The sequence below is a fragment of the Chanodichthys erythropterus genome, chromosome 10 (genome assembly GCF_024489055.1).
Source record: "Chanodichthys erythropterus isolate Z2021 chromosome 10, ASM2448905v1, whole genome shotgun sequence".
Taxonomy (NCBI): Eukaryota; Metazoa; Chordata; class Actinopteri; order Cypriniformes; family Xenocyprididae; genus Chanodichthys; species Chanodichthys erythropterus.
The window spans coordinates 40544273-40565480 of NC_090230.1; the positions used below are offsets into that span (position 1 = coordinate 40544273).

The window sequence follows — 21208 nt, forward strand, 5'->3', positions numbered from 1 at the left end:
CTGTCAGGTCTCTCGTAGTAACTTTAATAGTTAGTACTCTTTTTAGTTTTCAACTGCAAAGGGAGTAATTCCAAAGTGTCCTGGCATTGGAATGGAGTCATCATCAGGTCTGGCTGAAATTCGTACCATTCGTGAGAATTATCAGAAAGCTCTGGAGTGTCTGAACACAGGGCTTCAGTATGATGAGGCGGGGAATAAGGACCAAGCTCTTCTTCTGTACAGACTGGGCAGGCGGCATCTTCTCAGAGGGCTGGAGGTGAACACACGGGGCGAGCGCTGCGTCGGACGCCGCTGGGAGATCGCGCGACATACGCAGCTGAGGATGAACGAGACTCTAAGCACTATCACCTCTCGTCTAGGGGTGCTAGAGTCCACAGCGACCCCGGGTCAGCGCCTTTATCCGACCCTTCCAGTCCTCCTGGACCCCCAGCCAGCATCTAACACCAGAACACATCTCTCAGCTTCAGGAGGGGCCCCTGCTCGTTCTACCTCCCCTATGGTGGGCTTCACTGTACCCAGTGAGCGTCCACCAGCCTATACTCCACAACCAACAGATGGGCATCTGTCACTCTATCATGGAGGCAAAAGGCCATTTCAAGCTGCTCCAAACCAGCGTCAGGCATTTGCCCCAGTCAATCTCAGAGAGGTTGGCATGGAGATTATGTTCTTGCCCAGTGGGGTGCAGATGTTCTTTGTGTCTGCTGAGGGTCATGTCAGCGCCCCTTCTTATCCAGGGTATCTGCGAATAATCATATACAGCTCTGACAGCAGTACTGGCTATGCCCCAGCATACCTACAGGTAAATTTTGTGTTTGGATAATATTTCTATGTTCATTTGTGTGTGTAATTATTATTATTTTTGTCTTATTCCCCAGCTGTGTTGTTATTGTTAACTAAAACTATTAGTAAAAAATGTTAAAATAAAATAAAATGTATAAATTAAATGAAAAACCTAACTTAAAAGAAACTGTTGAAGTACTAAAATTATTAAAACTGAAATGAAAATGTGAGAATATTAAAAAATATTTATAAAAATAAAAATACTCAAACTATTAATAAATACTGTAATATTATATAAATAATACTAAATTGTGACTTGTGTTTTTTCTTGTTTTAAGCATAAAATGCTTTGAATTCTGCTTGATTTATTCTTAAAATTAGAACAATGCAAGATGAAAAACATTTATAAACTTAAGTCTTGAGTAATCTTATGCAAAAAATGTAACTTTTTTATGGATGTTTAGATATTTTTACTGGCAAACAAGACAAAAATATTGATTAAGAATTTTTTGTGTGTATGAATTTTTTTCATTCATATATTTAAGTTTTCATGATCATCTCATCTTTTGAAACTGGTCAAATAGCATCACATTATGTATTTGTGCTGTTAACAAACTATTCACCACCTTCACAAGATAGGTTTACCCTGCACAGAAGAGAGGTCTTGTGATGATCACATTTTTTGTTTTGGTTTTTGTTTTGTTTTTTAAAATACGTTTATGTAGGGTTTGGTTATCGTTGAACATCAGTTCATGGCTGACAGCAAAATAACTGAGATTATTGTCATGCTCATCATGTTGTACAATTACAGGCACAGCACATTCTTGTGTGGGAAAGCAGAGAGAGAAGTAGAAACCTTGTGTTTTTATTAAGAAAACGACTGAGATTCATTTGATATGGCTCATTTGATATGTAGTAATTGTGACAACTTTTAAACTCAGGATAGTTTTACTCAAATCTGACACAGTTTAGAAATGTCACTTTCAGATGTCAAAAGGTAGGTTTTACCGCTCCACATCTTTCAAATTCACAAAAGCCAGTCTAACCGGACTCTGTGGTGGTTATGTCAAAGGCTTTAGGTCTGTTTAGGTTATGCAGTGCTAGAAACAGTCTTGTTACAGATGACGCCAGGGCTCTTTGTACAGAATCGGTCTGCACGCTGTTTCAGCAAATAGAAATCTCATTGAATAGCTGACTGTCGGCTCTGTGCAGGATTGGCAGATTTCCAGTTTGAGGGCTGATAGCTGTCCGGTGCTCCCATTGCTCTGGGGCTTGATGTAGGACACGTGCAGTCCACGCTCTAACATAACTGCTGCATGTGTCCCACAGTGGTCTTTTGTCCCACTTTAGGCGTCCAGAACAAAGGGTGGCCTTCTGAATGGTCACACAGCGCCCAAAAATGTGCAATAAAATTCCAGGCTCATTTGACCCCACTTGTCCCTCAAATGCAGTGACATCCAAATACACAAAATGAATCTTTATTGTAGTTTAAAGCAGGGTTTTCAAACATTTTGTCGTTCTTACTGCTTAACTATGGCTCTCAATACAATAAAACCATGATAAATCCCATGATTTCAGAAGGCAGAATAATTATCACATCGACAATGAGTAATACCATGTTTTAATTTAATTTTATTTTTTTCATATTTTCTGTTCTTGTAGGCTCCTGGGGGTCCCTGAATCCCCATTTCAAATGGTCTGGTTTAAAAGATAAGTAAAGATCATGTTCAGTAAAAGAGTTTCTAAATATTGTGCTTGCAGGTTTGTGATTGGATCTACCCACTGTACCCAGACTCACCAGTCTTACTTAGCAACAAAGGTGTGTTCACATTTCCTGACACCACAGCAGCAGTTCCAGGGTCCTACGTTGGGGTTGTGCTGTCCTCAGAGCTGCCTGCAGCAGACAGGGATCTGTTCCAGGAACAGCTGTCAATGTTGGCTCAGCTCAGGGTCCAGGTAATCAATCTCACTTTTGATTTTAAGAAGAAAAGCTATGATGAAAAAAACCCTGAAATTAATTGTTTTATTGAACTCTAATAGCTGTTTCTAAATGCATTTAGTTTTGTATAAATTATAATGGTGCAGTCGCATTTAAAGGTAGGGTAGGCAATTTTTCAGAAACACTTTTTGTTATTCTGGTTGAAACTCTCTTCACATCCTGATAGCAATCAATAATAGAAGTGGTCTAAATATTAAAACATGTACATATATAGTTTTTGTGCAATCATTGCATTCAGTCCAAATGCAATGATATGATGTCCTACCTGCAGCTATATTTAGGGGTTCAAAATGTATATCTCCGATTTCATATTCACCATGAAATTTTTTCCACCATCTTGGATTTTGTCGGAAACCTACTTTTGCAAACTGGTCCTAGGTTTTTTGTCCAATCAGAACCAAACCAGTGCAGAACGGTTCTGTGGATTCTGAATATCAATAATTATCAAAAAATATTTCTATTCATGGTTGCTAGGGGGCGCCAAAATTTTCAGTTAACGGAGGCTGTGGCCATGTTTGACTTATGGGCTGCGTCCGAAAACTGTAAAATGCTGCCTTCCGAGGACACGTTTCAAGGTAGTAAGGCATCAAGGCACGTCCGAATCCAATGTTAGCTTCACTTCCTGTCTCATGAAATACCTTCCTCAGATTGATTTTTGAAGGAAGCATAGATGTATCCTTAGCTACCTTTGATATCCCACAATCCTGAGCTTTCCATTCTGTGACAGTTGAGCTAGAAAAATAAAGATAGCGTCCGAAAGTTGCGTTTGCTGCTCCGTTTGTGTAAATGTACGATTTTGACCAACATATTTCAATTTTGATATCGTTTCTATCGAGAAATTACTACTGTAGTAATTAAATATTTGTTTAGTTCTCACCAAAGCTCACGCTATATTGCTGTAGATCATTAAACTGTTACGCTGCCTCAGAAGTCTGTCCGAAATCAGTTTCGTGAGGTACCTTCATGCACAAACGCTGCCATACAAGTCATTCTCTCATAAGACAGCGAGGCAGCAAGACAGCTACCTAGGTTTTCGGACGCAGCCATGGTCTGTAAGAATTTTGAAAGAAATCAGCCACTAGGTGGCATTAATGAGTTTTACACTTCAGTAATCATGTGCCGTTTCACACAATATTCATATCATTTGATAGATCTCCTCATACTGAACAACGCTTTGAAGACTCTGCTGAATGTGTTGCATTCATGTGTTTTGAAGGAGGCGTGGCGTTGGAGACGCTCTAAAGGGAGGGTGGGATCTCATGCTTTCAAAGCTAGCTTGCTATTGCTAGCTTCTCCGAAATTGCCTACCCTACCTTTAACATTGTTTGGCAAAATTTCAAATTCAAAATCCAGTCAATTCAATAGGAATGCATGTGATCCGGAGTATTGCATGAGGGTGAAAAATTTCCCCACAGAGTTTTCTCGTTGGGTTTGAGCCGGTTGATGAACAACAAGCACTTGGTTTGAAAGTGATTTCTCTGTAAGCCAGGCTTCATGCATTGCTACACTATTGATAATGGACAATAGACCTTTTTTGTCCTCCAAATTTACAGTTTATGTGAAATTTGTAACAATACAAAGCTGGTTGAAAAAGTTATACTTTAAGTTTGCTACCTCATACTGGTTATAATTGAGGCCTTTTTTATTTAAGGTAGATGAAGAACAATGTGGTGCTACAGGAACAGACTCAAACCTGAGTGAGAAGGTTCCTCCTTCAGAAACACCAGGAGGGGAGGAGAAAACTGTTCCTGTGTGGAGTGAAAAAATGTCACAGAGCATTCTAGCAGGTCTGAACTTTAAAATCAGAGCAAAGTAACCAAAACTTGAAATGTTGATAGATATCTCAATGGATAGTTATTGTGTTTTTCTTTTATTGAAGTAGAAATTGTTTTGATTGAAAGTTGTTTATCATATTATATTTTCACACTTTTACCAAGATGGGATAGTATGCACACATTGTACAACTTATTGGTATGTCTTAAAATGAGCCACTAGAGGCCACTCTAATACACTCTAAAAAGTAATGAAGGTATTGTGATTTTTTTTTTTCTCCACAGGGTCCTCCTGGCTGGGTCGGGGGCTTGTGCGAGGAGCTGAAGCTACCGGTAAAGCCATCCAGAGAGGAGCAACTAAACTACGAGAAAACATCACTCCAGAGGAGACGCCAGCAGAGGTCAGCCCCAAGGTCACCAAGGGCCTAAATGCAGCCAAGCAGGCCACTGGGGGTGCTGTGAAAGTCAGCCAGTTTCTAGGTAAAACAATGGTGTTATTAGATTTATCATATGCTGAAATATTCATGTATTCTGTTCGGTAAGATGTATAACACATTTTGTTTTATTCACTAGTGGATGGTGTCGCTGCTGTAGCAGGTCGAGTTGGGAAAGAACTTGCTCCACACGTGAAAAAACACGGTAGCAAACTCGTCCCAGAATCCCTCAAGAGTAGCAAAGATGGCTGCTCCAAAATGGATGGAGCCAAGCTAGTGGCAGGAAGCAGCATACAAGGTAACGGAATAAATCATTTAAATGTCCTCCTGAAAGGGTTTTTGCCATTTTACTTTCGTCCTGCTGAATAGTAGTTTGATTTAGTATATCAAATTTGTAGATTTCATTTGAATTGTGTTGTAAACTGCAGGTTTATCAACTCTCTGGTCAAGTCTGGAGACAGCAGCAAAAACTATCGGCAAAAGTGTAACTTCAGAGACGGTGACTACTGTGAGGCACAAGTAGGTGTTTTTGATTTATTGTTCTTCAGAATTCACGGTTCCTTTTCTGCTTTTCTATTATTCTTTTCCCCAATCAATAGCCTGATACTGCTGTTTTTTTGCTATATACCTATTTAAACTTCACTGCTTTGGGAAATGGTTTAATTTACTATTTCATGTTGCTTTTTCAGATTTAGGGGTCTAGGAAACCTCTTGGACCCCCCTAGCTGAATATAAATGGTGGCGGGTAAAAACACACTGCATTTTCTTTGACTGTCTCTGCCAAGTTCTAACCTACCCAAAGTGCCTTATTTTCTTGAGTTATTGACCATTCAGAGGTTGCTGAGAAGGTGCTTGTTCTTATTAACCGTCTGTCAGTGTGCTTTGTGAATTAAAACTGAGGTGATTGCAACATTTTGTCTGCTTACATTTTTTTTTTTGAATCAATAGTCAGACAATGTTTAAACCTCATAGAAACACTCCTGTCAGGTATTATAGCTCAGAATACATCCATGTTTTGATCAGGTATGGAGACGAGGCAGGACAAGCCGCAGACACTGCAGTCCAATCTGCTGTCAATGTAGGTGTCGCAGCATTTAATGTGGACAATCTGGCCATCAAGGGTGTACTGAAGGCCACAGGCAATCAAACTGCAAAAGCAGTGGTGAAGGATGGGTCAGGAAGCGAAGGAACTGAGGAGAAAGAAAAGCCACCTAAGAAAGGGCAGGATGAGAAAAAGTAATGAAATATGTGTTGTCATGAATAACCCTTTATCGTGAATGTTCTTGTAGCACAAAAAATATAATTTTGTATTGATAATAAGATTAATATTATACTGTGCAGTGTTTACAGAAAGATGCACTTAGACACTTACTGTATTAGTGAAATGTTTTACCCGTGTTACAGCCTTATACTTGAAGATAATATTTTTTATTTTCTTAAAATATTCAGAGGGTTATATTTACAGAAGGAAACGATTGCAGGTAATTTACCAAGTACATTTAGCATTCTTTACCCTTTATATCACTGTGCTCTATTACTGTTTTTGGCCATTCTTGTGGCTCATGTTAATCTTCAAGCAAGTACCTCATTCAAGATTACTCCAAAAATTCATAGTAACCATATTTTAACTGTAGCTGTATCTGTAACTGAAAAACCATAGTAACACCATCCATGTTACTTGTAACTTTTGTGTACAACTGCCAAAGTTATAAAATAATGAAATAAAATGTAATAATAAAATTTTACAGTAATAAAATTGAATAAGTTCTTCAAGCATACTTTCTCCTATTTGATATGAATGTACATTTGTTAAACAGCAACATTACAGTTAGTGTTGTTGTAATAGTAAAAACAAGGTAAGGAATATTTAAATGTAACAGCATTTACAGTAATGGCCAAAAGTAGTGATGTCCGGAGTGGATATTTGCACAATACTTGCTTTTAATGACTCTTCAGGTTCAATTAAACAATAAAAATATGAGAAGTTTGTTATACTGAGAAGAATACACCAAACTAAAAAATTATTTGGCAAGAAAGGCAAATTCCAGCATATAATTAAATATGATCTTGTTTATATTTATATATGGTTCTCTGTTTTCGATCACATGCAGCAATTCTCCTGGGCATTGACTTGGCAACTTTCAAATCTTCCTAGTTCTTCCCAAAGTTGAGCTTCATTTGAAGACCTGCATGACTTATCACAATCCAGGTTTATAATTTCCCAAAGGTTTTCAATGGCTTTAATGTCAGTCAGGGGACTGAGAAGGCCACTTGAAGAAAATGCTGAGCATGATCACTTTCATTGTGTACAACATTGTTGCATGTGTGCTATGTTTGGGATCGTTATTATCATGTTGGAAAATACACATTTTCTCTCCAAACAGATCCTCTACTTGGCTACATTGTGTTCAGCAGGATTCCCAAGTATTGGTCCATTTTCAAAGTGCCGGCTACTCTTTAGATCCTTCCAACACCTGCTGCAGACATGTGTCCCCAATTCCATTATGTTCACCCTGCCATGTTTAATGGTGCCATGCATGCATTTGGTAGTAAAACAATCCAGCCATCTCCTAAGTAGTGACACCATCCAATGCTAGGTTGTTAAATTTGGACTTGTTGCACTGCAAAACACAGCTCCAGTCCTTATTTTCTTTGGCAAATGCAAATGTTTTTTTTTTTTTTGCGCAACAGATAAAACTACACTGTAAAAAATATAGTTGGATTAACTTTAAAAAAAAGTAAGTATAGGCCTAATCTGGTTGATTTAAAATTTGAGTTCAGCTAAATCAAAAATTTTAGTTAATACAATGAAGGAGATAACAAATCAGGAAAATAATAATACGGTGTAATAAATGGCTTTACTGGTGCTTCTCAAGTTCCCAATCCAGCCTCATCTAGCCATTGGCTTACAGCTCAATATGAAATTGGAGGTTAGAGGTCTCATCCAGGTCTTTAGAAGCTGTTTTGAGGTGGTCCCACATTCAGATGATTTTCATCTTTCCTTTGAAAATGCTCACTAGTCTTCCTTGACCAGCCACAGCACTTTACATTCTGCATGGTAAAGTTAGTGGTCTCACTGAGCTTTGAAATAATTCTGTGGACATGTGACATGAGCAATATCCAAAACCGATTGCAGGTTTAGCCATTTTAACAATATCCTCATTGGTTGCAAAGGGACAGCTCCTTCCATCTGGCCATTTTCACTAAAACCCACGAAACAACATCTAATAATATAGCTAATACCAAAGACTAGGGACTTTGCTAATACCTATGGTATAGCTAATACCTGACCCACAGTGATTTTTTTATTCAAATATATGCTGGGAATAATGAGTGAAAGCTCATTAGTTTAACACCTCAGGCACAACTTCACAACACGCATACACAATATTAAAAAAATTGTTCATAAAAAGTTTGAATTAAGTGCGAAGAAGTTAATTTTCCTTGGTCGGATATGACTTTTGTCCACTAGCATACTGTAGGCTAATACTGCAAGGAGCGGGTGTGATCGCGTGATCCGTGTTGTGGCTGTTCGTTGCCATGGATACAGCGCAACAATCGGCGAGCTTCTCAGGACACCGATGAAAGTGAAACCCGTCCATTACTCAGACAGAAGATGGGAGAAGCTGATCTCAGAAATTATGAGTTATCACAACTGCAAGCAGAAGTCGAGCAAGAGAGAGAGGTCAAGTAAGTCCAAACAACAACAACAAAAAAAAACAGACATCTCAGTTGCACATTGATAAGATGATCCTTATTTCATTTTTAATTAAGGAACTTTGTAAACCGTTTAAAGGGACATGTTACAGGATTCGGTGTCTGACCTGAGGAGCACACTGGTTGATATGGAGAAGAGACTTCACAGTGTAGATGGAGAAGGTCTGAACATAATCAAACGTACAAGAAGCGTACAAAAATACATTTGATGAGTAATCTAATGAGAACAAACTGGCTAATTAATTAAAGTTGAACGGTATCTCAATCTCTAATTTTGCATTCTGTTCAGAGAACGAGTGGAGGACCAGGTATGAGACACAGCTGGAGATGAACGAGCAGCTGGAGAAACAAATCAGTGTCGTTCGAGAGAGACTCGAGACCCTCCGCGGTGATCCCGCAGGTAGCTTTCTTTTTCTTTCCTTTCCCTTTTATCTTTCTTTTTGGTTGCTATAGTAGGCTACAGCATCATATCTTATAGTATAATATAGCCCATATAATTTATAGTGTGTCGCAAGCAACCTGCAATAATAGGTTACAAAGAAACACTTGGGGGGACCTGCTGAAAAAATAACACAAGACTGTTGTCTGGAAAAATATCATCCACCCAACATTATGGGCTGGGTCATAGACAGTCCATGGTTTCCTTTGCTGGCTCTAAGTTCTCTTCATCTTCTTCATCACCCTCTTTATCACAGCAGTCATTTGATAGTTCTTCATGCTGTTATATTGATGTGTACACACTGCATCTTGTAGGCCTAACTTTTGTCTTATCTTCAGATCGACTGGCTTCTATTCGCTCTTATGATGAAATGTCCGAGGTAAGTATTCCAGCATGAAAATGCAAAAAGGTCTGCACTCTAAAAATACTTTATTATGTTCAAGCGGGAGATAAAAATACAAACGTTTCAGCTGTTTGCCTTCATCAGTGTAACAATTCACTAGTTCTCAATAGTTATATATTACAAAGTATATATAGTATTCCAGCAGCAACTTAATGTTGTAATGGTTATTATAAAACACTTTTATTAAAAATAATTATATTAATTATAATTGAAATAATGTAAATCAATTATTTAAAATGTATTTTAAAATAATTACAAAATTTAAATGACTTCTATTCACTCATATGACTAAATGTCCAAGATACATTCCAGCTACAAAAAGTGCTACCAATTTCTAAAAATTATAAATAAAATTGAAATTGTTGTTAATTATAAAATCTTCATAAACATTTATATTTAAAATATGTAAAATATAATTACAATAAAAGGGTTAGTTCACCCAAAAATGAAAATTCTGTCATTAATTACTCACCCTCATGTCTTTCCAAACCTGTAAGATCTTCGGAACACAGATGAAGATATTTTAATGAAATCTGAAAGCTTTCTGTCCCTCCATGCATAGACATAACCACCACTTTGACGCTTCAGAAAGTTTATAAAGAGATTGTAAAACTAATCCAAATGAATTGAGTGGTTTAGTCCACATTTTTTGAAGAGACTCGATCGCTTGATGAACAGATTGAAGTTAGGCTTTTATTCACATATAAACATTGATCAGCGAACATAAACAGAAGCTCAACCGAACCTGCATGCTTGACGCACAAGAACAAACCTCATTGGTTCTTGCGGAAGCTCAAACGTGTAGCACTAGAATGAACCTCATTGGTTCTCACACGCGTCAAGCAAACATGCTTTAGCTTCCCACTGTAAAAAATTATTTTCATGATTTGTTACCACAACATTTTGTCAGATCAACTTAAATAATTAATGTGGTTCAGATAACATAATATTTTGAGTTTCTGTTGAGTAAACCAATCACCTTCTTTGTACTCAACTCAAATTTTTAGTTTCAATGAACTTAAAATTTTAAGGCAAGCAGATAACTTACTTTTTTTATTATTTAAACCAACATTTTACAGTGTGTTTACCACAAATGATGTGTGTGCTGATGAATGTTTATATGTGAATAAAAGCCTAAATTCAATCTGTTCATAAAATTTGGACTAAACCACTCAATTCATATGGATTAGTTTTACGATTTCTTTATGAACTTTTTGAAGCATCAAAGTTGCTTGGACTAATGACAGAATTTTTATTTTTGGGTGAACTAACCCTTTAACATGAATTATATAAAATATAATTAAATTAACATAAATTATTTAAAATTATTATTTTATTAATTATAAAATTATAAATGTCAAAGAAATCTACACACTGCACAGCATGTAGCAATCTAATCTCAAAAGAGCCAAAAAATGTACACATCTCGCTCCCTCACGCCCCCTGTCTGTGCAACACGGAAGAGTCGCTTCAGTTAATGCATCAGTTCATACACATTTAATTTTCTGCGGCTACTGTTGCGTGGTGCAATTGTTTCTCATTTTAGCCTGGCAAAATTAACATGGTCCTCTGCCAAAGACGAGATTAAAAGAATCTGCTGAGACAGCCTGCGAAAAAATATTTAATCAGTGAGAAGTAATCTGTAAATGAGGGAAGAGAAGCGAGAAAGATTAGAGTGTCCCATGCCACAGGGATGGGATGATAATTATAGAATATATAAAGAATGAAAATGTTTGGGGTTATTCATGACCCCTAGCAAAGAACCTTTAACGAACCTTTAATTTTGTCCTAATTATATAATCATAAGAACATTCATATTATTTATGTCTTGTCTTAAGTCCATTTGTTGAGATATTTATTTTTGTTCAGGATGCTCTCAGACAGAGACTGAAATTGCTTTGTACCGAGAAGAGCGACCTTCAATCCCAGCTGATGGATTTTCAAATGAGAATTGTGCAGGAAAGAAAGGTGAAGCTCTACCCCATCTTCTCTTCCTCACATTCAGAAAAAAGATATCATATCACACTGTTGTCGTCAATCTCCAGCTATTAACCGTAATGTAATTGACATTATCATGAGGGAGTGAATGAGTTTAGGTTTGGGCTGCTGAATTATGTAATGATTATGCTGACATGAGAGTCCTAATTATTTCTTCATACATGAAAACATTTTATTGTTTATTTACACAAGTGCCTTTATTATGCGTTTTGTTTCTGATAGGCTTACCAGAAAGTCTACGAAGAGAGGCGGGCATATCTTACAGAGATCGCAAAGGTGAACAAGACATTTGAAATGAATTTTCATCAATTTCTGTTCTTTCAATTATTCAGATGCCTTTATCCAAAGCACTTTACAGTGTAGATATACATTTAATGTATAGTGCCATGTTGGTGTTGATGTTGATAGCACCATGCTCTACTAGTTGAGCTAATTTTCCTAAGATATGAACTATGATAATGTGTCCTTAGCTGTCCTCAACAGTGGATATGAGCAGAAAGCAGCAGATGGTTCTAGCCCGGAGGACAGCACTGGGTCCAGACAAAACGTAACTGTTAAAATGCACTGCACATCATCAGATGACACCACTTTGGTTCAAAGAAAACAATGCCAGTTCTTATATTTTCTTAAAACATTTTAAAGTAATATGGAAAAACATGCAGGGTTGAGCCATTCAATTATTATAAGTGATTCAGAATGTGATTATCTCATCATATTTCACTGGTACTTAAAATCCTGAGTAAGACTTTAGCAATAACTTAAAGAGACAGTTCACACAAAAATTGTCATCATTTACTCACCTTCATGTCATTTCAAACCTGTATGAATTTCCATTTTTTTTCTTACCAACACTGGATTTTTTTTATACAGAAGAAAGTAAATCAAACAGGTTTGAATATAAAAGGGCATGTAAAAGACTTTTCATTTCTAGGTGAACCAACCCTTAAACATTCAGAGCCTGGTTTAATTGTCCCATTTAGAGCGGGGTAGATTACTTACAAATTGTTATCAGTTACTTATTCCAAATTACATGACAAAAAATGTAGTTAGGAACGTAATCCGCTACATTACACATTTAAGGTAATGTAATCTGACTACTTTTTGATTACTTTTAGATTACTTTTGACTAAACTCATTTATCACATTGATTTCAATAGGATAATCTTGTACCATATTGATATAAAAACATAAAGAAAATGAAAATTTATTCTATTCTTTATCAACAACATGAAGTGCATGAAATATTACATTAAGTCAGGGTTTCCTAGACTGGGGTTTGTGAGTTTAATTATGTAATTAAATCATAAATATGTAACATTTAAAATAAATTATTTTGAAAATAAAAACAAAACACTTACTGAAAAAGATAAAAATATATTTTACTTGTTTACCTGCATGTCATGTGACCATTAACTAACATCAGAGAACCATGAACGTAATTTTATTATTATTATTATTATTTTATTTTTTATTTTATTATTGGCCTAACGTATTACAATCTCAGGAGCCGATTCCAAAAAAGTTGGGACACTGTACAAATTGTGAATAAAAACAGAATGCAATGATGTGGAAGTTTCAAATTTCAATATTTTATTCAGAATACAGCATAGAAGATATATCAAATGTTTAAACTGAGAAAATGTATCATTTTAAGGGAGAAGTAAGTTGATTTTAAATTTCATGGCATCAACACATCTCAAAAAAGGTGGGACGAGGCCATGTTTACCACTGTGTGGCATCCCCTCTTCCTTTTATAGCAGTCTGCAAATGTCTGGGGACTGAGGAGACAAGTTGTTCAAGTTTCGGAATAGGAATGTTGTCCCATTTTTGTCTAATACAGGCTTCTAGTTGCTCAACTGTCTTAGGTCTTCTTTGTCGTATCTGTTTCATTCTGGTCTGTTTTATCAAACTATACAGAATGGACGATTAAAGCAGTATCCTTGCTTACTTTATTTATCACATGTGCATAACAGCATTACAAGTGTCACAACCAAGTTCTCTGTCTGAACGTCACTCACTTCCGCCCGTGCGTCACTCAAATCTGTCCCCTTGGGAACACAAGAGGAAAACTAACAATCCACTTGTTACATCCTTTCTCTTTTTTTTTTTTTTTTTTTAACAAAATTAACATTTCCTTCTCAGTAGCTTCAGATGTAAACATTAATGCTTCAGAAACAAAATGCATATAATTATCTAGCCTAAACTCAAAAGCAAACTTATAATATGTCCTCTTAGAACATTAACTTCAAGTGCATATTTTGTAAACTTATTCCTGACAATATATACCTTGCAAATTAACTGTGCAATCAATTATTCATTTACCCTTTTCCCCTCTCTTTTACAGTGCAACCGCAACTCACAAACATACCTAGAAAATGATGAAACATGTCAAATAATAATTTCACATAGAATAATCCCTCAAATAGGCAGGCATTGTGACCTGACGACCCGACCTCGTGGTAACAGTGCTTTGAGCATTACCCTGAGCACATTCAGCAGCTACAGTTTGTGAGTTTGTCAACACCCCTGTTTGTACAGATGTTGAGGGTGGGCAGTAGTTGTGTCTGAGGTGGCGACGGTTTCTCCTCAGGACACCACCCGACTCCAACTCAACCTCATAAGATCTGGGACTCACTAGTCTAATCACTCTAGCTGTTTTCCAAGTTTTACAAGGCTCAAATGGTTGGACTCGAACACTGTCCCCCGATGTGAAACAGTCCAAGTTTTTTGCTGTGCGGTTGTAGTATTTCTCCTGTCTTTGTCTGTTGTTAATCAGTCCCTGTTTGTTGTTTGACACTTTAGGCTCCAACAGTGTATCTGTAGTAGGAAGAAGGGTCCGGGTCCTCCTGCTGAGAAGTCTCTGTGCTGGACTGGTCGTGAGACCTTGGCTCGGTGTGTTGCGATGGTCCAGTAGAGCTAAATATGGATCCTGTCCAGCAGCTGCAGCTTTTTGCATAAGACGTTTTGCTGTTTTGACAGCTGACTCCACCTTTCCATTGCTTTTGGGGTACCCGGGTGACGATGTTCTGTGCACAAATTCCCACTTTTGGCTGAACTTTTTAAAGTCGTGTGATGAGTACTGCGGTCCGTTATCCGAGATGAGCACATCTGGAATCCCCTGACGAGCAAAGTGTGCTTTCAGTTTGTGAATCACTGTGGTACTTTTGGTGTCCGGTAAATAATCAACCTCCCAAAAGTTTGAATAATAGTCCACAGTTACTAGGTAGTCTTTATTGTGCCAAGAAAACAAATCAGTCCCTACCTTAGCCCAAGGTCTGTAGGCAATGTCATGGGGATGCAATGTCTCTTTTTGTTGCTTGGAGTCAATTGACCTGCAGATGTCACATTTGGAAATAAACGTCTTTATTTGCTCAGTCATCCCTTGCCAGTACACACACTCGCGTGCTCGTCTGAGACAACCTTCCACTCCCAGATGTGTTGAGTGTATGCGGCTGGTCAGGTCAGCTCTTAGTGTGTCAGGAATAACTGCTCTTTCTCCCCTAAACACTATGCCATTCTGAAAGCTCAGCTCGTCCTGAAAAGCAAAATAGTGTTGAATGTTTTGCTCCATGTCTTTTTTGTTCTGAGGCCATCCTGTAAGAATCAACTTAATCACTTCCTGCAACTTTGTGTCTTCCCTTGTTGCATCGCGAATAGCTGATAGTCTTTCTGCAGAGATTGGCAAGTAGGTAATCATGTTAACAGTCTCTAGATCTGTCTCTGTGTCTCCCTGATTGCTGTCAGGTAAATAAGCTCTGCTTAGTGTGTCAGCTAGTAGCATGTCTCGCCCAGGCACATAGATCACATTAATGTCGTATTTCTGCAGCCTGAGTAACATTCTTTGTAATCTCTTTGGTGCACTAAGTAGCGGTTTTCTCACAATATTCTCCAGTGGCTTATGGTCACTTTGAACAGTCACTTTTCTACCATAAGTATATTGATGGAACTTTTCCATTCCGAACACTATGGCCAAACATTCTTTTTCGATCTGTGCATAACCCATTTCAGTGGGTGTCAGCGCTCTGCTTGCAAATGCCACAGGTTTACCTCTCTGTGTCAGGGCTGCTCCTAGTCCTGTCTCTGAGGCATCACATTGTAGGGTTACCTCCTCATTTTGGTCATAGTACTTGAGCAGTGGTGCATTTGTTATTTTGTCTTTCAATCTTTTAAAAGCTGTCTCGTGCACCTCAGTCCATTCCCACATGTTCTCCTTGTGTGTAAGTTGTCTCAAAACTTCACAGTCATCAGAAAGATGATCACAAAACTTTGACAGGTAGTTCAGCATACCTACAAGTCTCTGTACCCCCTTAACATCTGTAGGCCTTGGTAACTCCCGCACAGCCCGCACTTTCTCTGGGTCAATGCGGAGGCCTTCTGCTGTCAGCAAGTGTCCAATGTAGGGTACAGACTCTCTCCTCAGTTTAAACTTGTCTGCATTGAGCTTAATGTCTCTTTGTCTACACCTCATTAGAAAACATCTCAAGTTGTTCTCATGATCTTTGTCTGCTTCCTCTTGTGTGTCATCCTCCCCCGTGATCAGTATATCATCCGCAATGATATACAAACCCGGTAAGCCTTCTAGTGCTTGCATGAGTTTCCTTTGGAAGACTTCTGGAGCTGGGCTTATACCCATTGGCATCCTGAGCCAACGATACCGTCCGAATGGGGTTGCGAACGTGGTGAGGTAACTGGACGCTTCATCCAGCTTGACATGCCAAAATCCATGCTTTACATCACAAACAGTGAATACCTTGGCTTTTGAGAGTTCTGGCAGGACATCATCAATGGTCGGCAGAGGAAAATGGCTTCTTTTTAGTGCTCTATTCAGTGGTTTGGGGTCTATACAGATCCTTAGCTGTCCATTTTGTTTCATCACTGACACCATACTGCTTATCCAGTCAGTGCTGCGCTCCACAGGTGCTATGATTCCTTGGCTTTCGAGATTCTTTAGCTCCTCTTTGAGTGGAGTCATCATTGCAACAGGTACTCTGCGTTTAGGCAGTTTTACTGGTGTTACACTTTTGTCTATTTCAATGTTGTACTCGCCTTCTAGGCAGCCAACGCCTGTGAAAACATCTCCAAACTCTCCTTTTATTTTCTCCATATTTGTCAGCTGCTCACTGTTGACAGTTGTTTTGTCTGTACATTGTGTTTTCACTATACTGTCAATCGACAGTATGTTCTCATACTGTACTTTGATCAATTTCATGGCTTCACTAGCTTTTCTTCCCAGTAGCGGGATCCTGTCCTCCTGGTCCACCACTTGAAACTCAAGTCTATACAGTTTATCATTTCTCGGATTTTGGAGTTTGACTTTACATTTTCCAAGTGGTCGTAATCTGCTTTTGTTGTACATGACAAGTACTTTCTCTGTGTTTTCCAGTTGTATATTTGGGTTCAACAGTTGCATTGGGATAACATTACAAGTAGCACCACAGTCTATCTGAAAGTTAACTAGCTTTTTGTCCAACAACATACCTGCAAAGAGATGTTGACTTTTGCTGTGTGCTTCTTTCACTTGATTTATTGTCTCCCGTTTTTCACTGATGTCTGTTATTGTCATGATATCCTCACACGACTCACTTGATTCTGAAATTGTGTGTACCAGTCTGCCTTTCTTTTTCTCAAACTTGGACTTGCATTTTGCAGCAAAGTGATTCTCTTTTCCACACTTCTTACACTTCTTTCCATAGGCTGGACATCTGTGCTTATTTTTCTCATGTGTTTTGCCACAAAAGTTACAGTTAATCTCCTCCTTTTTGTCTCTCTTTGGATCCTTCTTCATTGCATGTATTTCTTCCACCGTTTTACCTTGTATGGTTTTGCTGTTCTCTTTTGACAGTTCAGTAGCTCTGCATATTTGCATGCACTTATCCAGCGTTAAGTTTTCTTCCCTTAACAGTCTTTCCCTCATCGCAGGGCTCTGTGTACCACACACAATACGGTCTCTTATTAGTGAGTCCTTAATGTTACCAAAATTGCATGTGCTGGCCAATACTCTCAAATCTGTGACATATCTGTCAATGTTTTCGTCTTGTCCCTGGTCCCTAACAAAAAACGTATATCTCTCAACAGTCTCATTCAGTTGCGGATTGCAATGTTTATCAAACTGCGTCATCATTGTACTCACTGTCCCCCTCGCAGATGTATCGCCGCTTGTCAACGTTGCTAAAAGTTCCCTCCCTCTCTCTCCGAGGAGGTAATTAAACAACTTAACTTTGGTTGTCTCTTCTGCATCGGGCATAGTGAGGTCTGTATACAGCGTAAACTCCTCTTTCCAAGTTTTCCAAGTTTTCGCTAAGTTGGTTGAATCCAAACAAAGTGTTGGAGGCGGCCTGAGACCATCCATCGCGACGTCTGGCGCTCTTTTCTGCTCCGGCAAGACTCCGTAAACACTGTGTAGTCCCTTGCTCGAGCTAGACAAGCTAGCGGCACTTTTCACTCTTCACGGCTCGGTACTAACTTCGGCTGAATTCAAGACCGCTGCCACCATGTTTCATTCTGGTCTGTTTTATCAAACTATACAGAATGGACGATTAAAGCAGTATCCTTGCTTACTTTATTTATCACATGTGCATAACAGCATTACAAGTGTCACAACCAAGTTCTCTGTCTGAACGTCACTCACTTCCGCCCGTGCGTCACTCGAATCTGTCCCCTTGGGAACACAAGAGGAAAACTAACAATCCACTTGTTACAGTATCTTCCTCTTTATGATGTGCCAAATGTTTTCTATGGGTGAAAGATCTGCACTGCAGGCTGGCCATTTAAGTACTGGATCCTTCTTCTACGCAGCCATGATGTTGTAATTGATGCAGTATGTGGTCTGGCATTGTCATGTTGGAAAATGCAAGGTTTTCCCTGAAAGAGAAGACATCTGGATGGGAGCATATGTTGTTCTAGAACTTGGATATACCTTTCAGCATTGATGGTGCCTTTCCAGATGTGTAAGCTGCCCATGCCACACGCACTCATGCAACCCCGTACCATCAGAGATGCAGGCATCTGAACTGAGCGTTGATAACAACTTGGGTTGTCCTTACCCTCTTTAGTCCGGATGACATGGCCTCCCAGTTTTCCAAAAAGAACTTCAAATTTTGATTTGTCTGACCACAGAACAGTTCTCCACTTTGCCACAGTCCATTTTAAATGAGCCTTGGCCCAGAGAAAACGCCTGCGCTTCTGGATCATGTTTAGATATGGTCTTTTTTGACCTATAGAGTTTTAGCCGGCAACGGCGAATGGCACGGTGCATTTACATTTACATTTATTCATTTGGCAGACGCTTTTATCCAAAGTGACTTACAAGTGAGGAATACAACAAGCGAGTCACCATGACGAGGCAAATAGGCAAGAAGTGCTCATAATACAAGTTATAGGCAGTGCTCAGATTATCCTAAGATACAATAGAGAGGTATTAGAGGAAGGGAAAGGATAGGAATAAGAAGTTTTTTTTTTTTTTAAAGATGAGGTTAAGTGCTCACGAAAGTGATGGGTTTTCAGCTGTCTTTTGAGTATTGCCAGGCATTCCCGATGAAGGCAGGAAGATCATTCCACCAGCAAGGGACAGTGAATGAGAATGTTCTGGAAAGTGATTTCGTGCCTCTCTGTGATGGTACCACAAGCCTTCGCTCCTTTAATGAGCGCAGGCTTCTGGTAGGAGTGTAGACTCGTAAGAGTGAGTGGAAGTAGGTGAATTGTGTTCGCCGACTGTTTTCTGGAAGTATTCCTGAGCCCATGTTGTGATTTCCATTACAGTAGCATTCCTGTATGTGATGCAGTGCATCTGAGGGCCCGAAGATCATGGGCATCCAGTATGGTTTTCCGGCCTTGCCCCTTACACACAGAGATTGTTCCAGATTCTCTGAATCTTTGGATGATATTATGCACTGTAGATGATGATAACTTCAAACTCTTTGCAATTTTTCTCTGAGAAACTCCTTTCTGATATTGCTCCACTATTTTTCGCCGCAGCATTGGGGGAATTGGTGATCCTCTGCCCATCTTGACTTCTGAGAGACACTGCCACTCTGAGAGGCTCTTTTTATACCTAATCATGTTGCCAATTGACCTAATAAGTTGCAAATTGGTCCTCCAGCTGTTCCTTATATGTACATTTAACTTTTCTGGCCTCTTATTGCTACCTGTCCCAACTTTTTTGGAATGGGTAGCTCTCATGAAATCCAAAATGAGCCAATATTTGGCATGACATTTCAAAATGTCTGTCTCACTTTCAACATCTGATATTTTATCTATATTCTATTGTGAATAAAATATAAGTTTATGAGATTTGAAAATTATTGCATTCCTTTTTTATTCACAATTTGTAGAGTGTCCCAACTTTTTTGGAATCAGGTTTGTAAATATGAAATGACGTCATTTTAATGTGTTTAAAAGACAAAAGCCTTCCAATGACGTACAAGGTTAAATGACTCATGATAATGATAATTCAAAAAATAATTAATGTGTTTGTCAGGAGTTGATTAGATATTCAGTGTTGCAATGTTGAGAAAACACTTTTTAAAAATGAAATGATTTCTGTAAATCCAGTGATAAGCTGCAGTGTGGCTCTCAGTTTTCAGTGGCTGGTCTGTGTGCAATTTTCCACAAACCTGGAAGACCTTCTGAACAAATATAAGCAGTAGACTTTTTTAGAAAGAAAAAGGTAAAAGATAAAAAAGAAGTAGTGGGGAGAATCAATGAATTATGAATAATTTACTGCCATTGTAGGAATAACATGTAATGTAATCAATAAAAAATTCTGATTACTAGTCTTTTAAAATGTAATATAATCTAATTACAAGTAATTTTTGGATCTGATTACATAATCCAGATTACATGCAGTTACCGCCCAGCACTGCCCATTTAAAAATACAATTTGCATATAAAGTGAAACAGATGCATGGGTACTTTTGAATACATTGTTAAAATGTTGGAGGTTATACCTTGTTTTTTTTATTTCTGTTTCCAGCAGAGGCCAGGAGGGTATGAAGCAACAATCAAATATGATGAAGGGGTCTGTCAAAAAAACATCATCAAGAAGCCGACTCCCTCGATTAAAACATTAATGCAGTGCATGGGTACAACAATTATTGTTTGATTATTTTTGCAAAAGTGTCCTTTTTTACTTTTTCTTTAAGAACAGTAGAATTAAGCATTATTTGGGCCACTCTGAATTTATGTAATACTTTTAAATACATTTTTGACTTATTTTCTTTGGGTTTTGTGAGCTAATTTCATTTCATGGTAGTTTCTTTAATTAAATGTATTGTCATATCGGATGTTAATTCTGTTATGAAATACTTTTCATTGCATGCTGAAGAGTCAAGGTTAAGAAGTGTGTCTTATATAATTTGGTCATTTCAGTATACACCTATATAATTACATTTAAGACACTAATTGCTGTCGTTAATATCATGTGAATGATCAAGGAGAGTTTAAGCAGTGTGCACAAGCACTTGTTCACTCTGAATCGTGACGGAGCTTCGAGAAAGAGACTTTATAAAGCAGCCTCACCGGAGAGGAACGGGGCGGGGTGTGTGTGTGCGCGCGCGCGTGTGTGGGGAGGGATGGCTGTGGCAGGTCTGCGGTGCGGGGCTGAATCTCAATGAGAAAGCGACCAATGTAAATCACAGCAAGACACGGAGGAGAGAGAGAAGAGAGAGA

The 21208-nt window shown here is 38.4% G+C and overlaps 2 protein-coding genes across 2 annotated transcripts; both read left to right on the forward strand.

Moving 5' to 3' along the window:
* The first annotated feature begins 91 nt into the window (after positions 1 to 91).
* Positions 92 to 6450, forward strand: sparta (spartin a). The gene is made up of 7 exons (XM_067397105.1): positions 92 to 799; positions 2542 to 2736; positions 4431 to 4566; positions 4837 to 5031; positions 5125 to 5283; positions 5414 to 5504; positions 6009 to 6450. The coding sequence occupies exons 1-7, from the start codon at positions 92 to 94 to the stop codon at positions 6223 to 6225; spliced, it is 1701 nt and encodes a 566-aa protein (XP_067253206.1). The 3' UTR covers positions 6226 to 6450.
* Positions 6451 to 8580: 2130 nt separating this feature from the next.
* Positions 8581 to 20610, forward strand: ccdc169 (coiled-coil domain containing 169). Its single transcript, XM_067397106.1, has 8 exons — positions 8581 to 8675; positions 8782 to 8864; positions 8992 to 9102; positions 9480 to 9520; positions 11414 to 11512; positions 11765 to 11818; positions 12013 to 12089; positions 20514 to 20610. Exons 1-8 carry the CDS (start codon positions 8602 to 8604, stop codon positions 20608 to 20610), a joined length of 636 nt encoding a protein of 211 aa, XP_067253207.1. The 5' UTR covers positions 8581 to 8601.
* Positions 20611 to 21208: the final 598 nt, after the last annotated feature.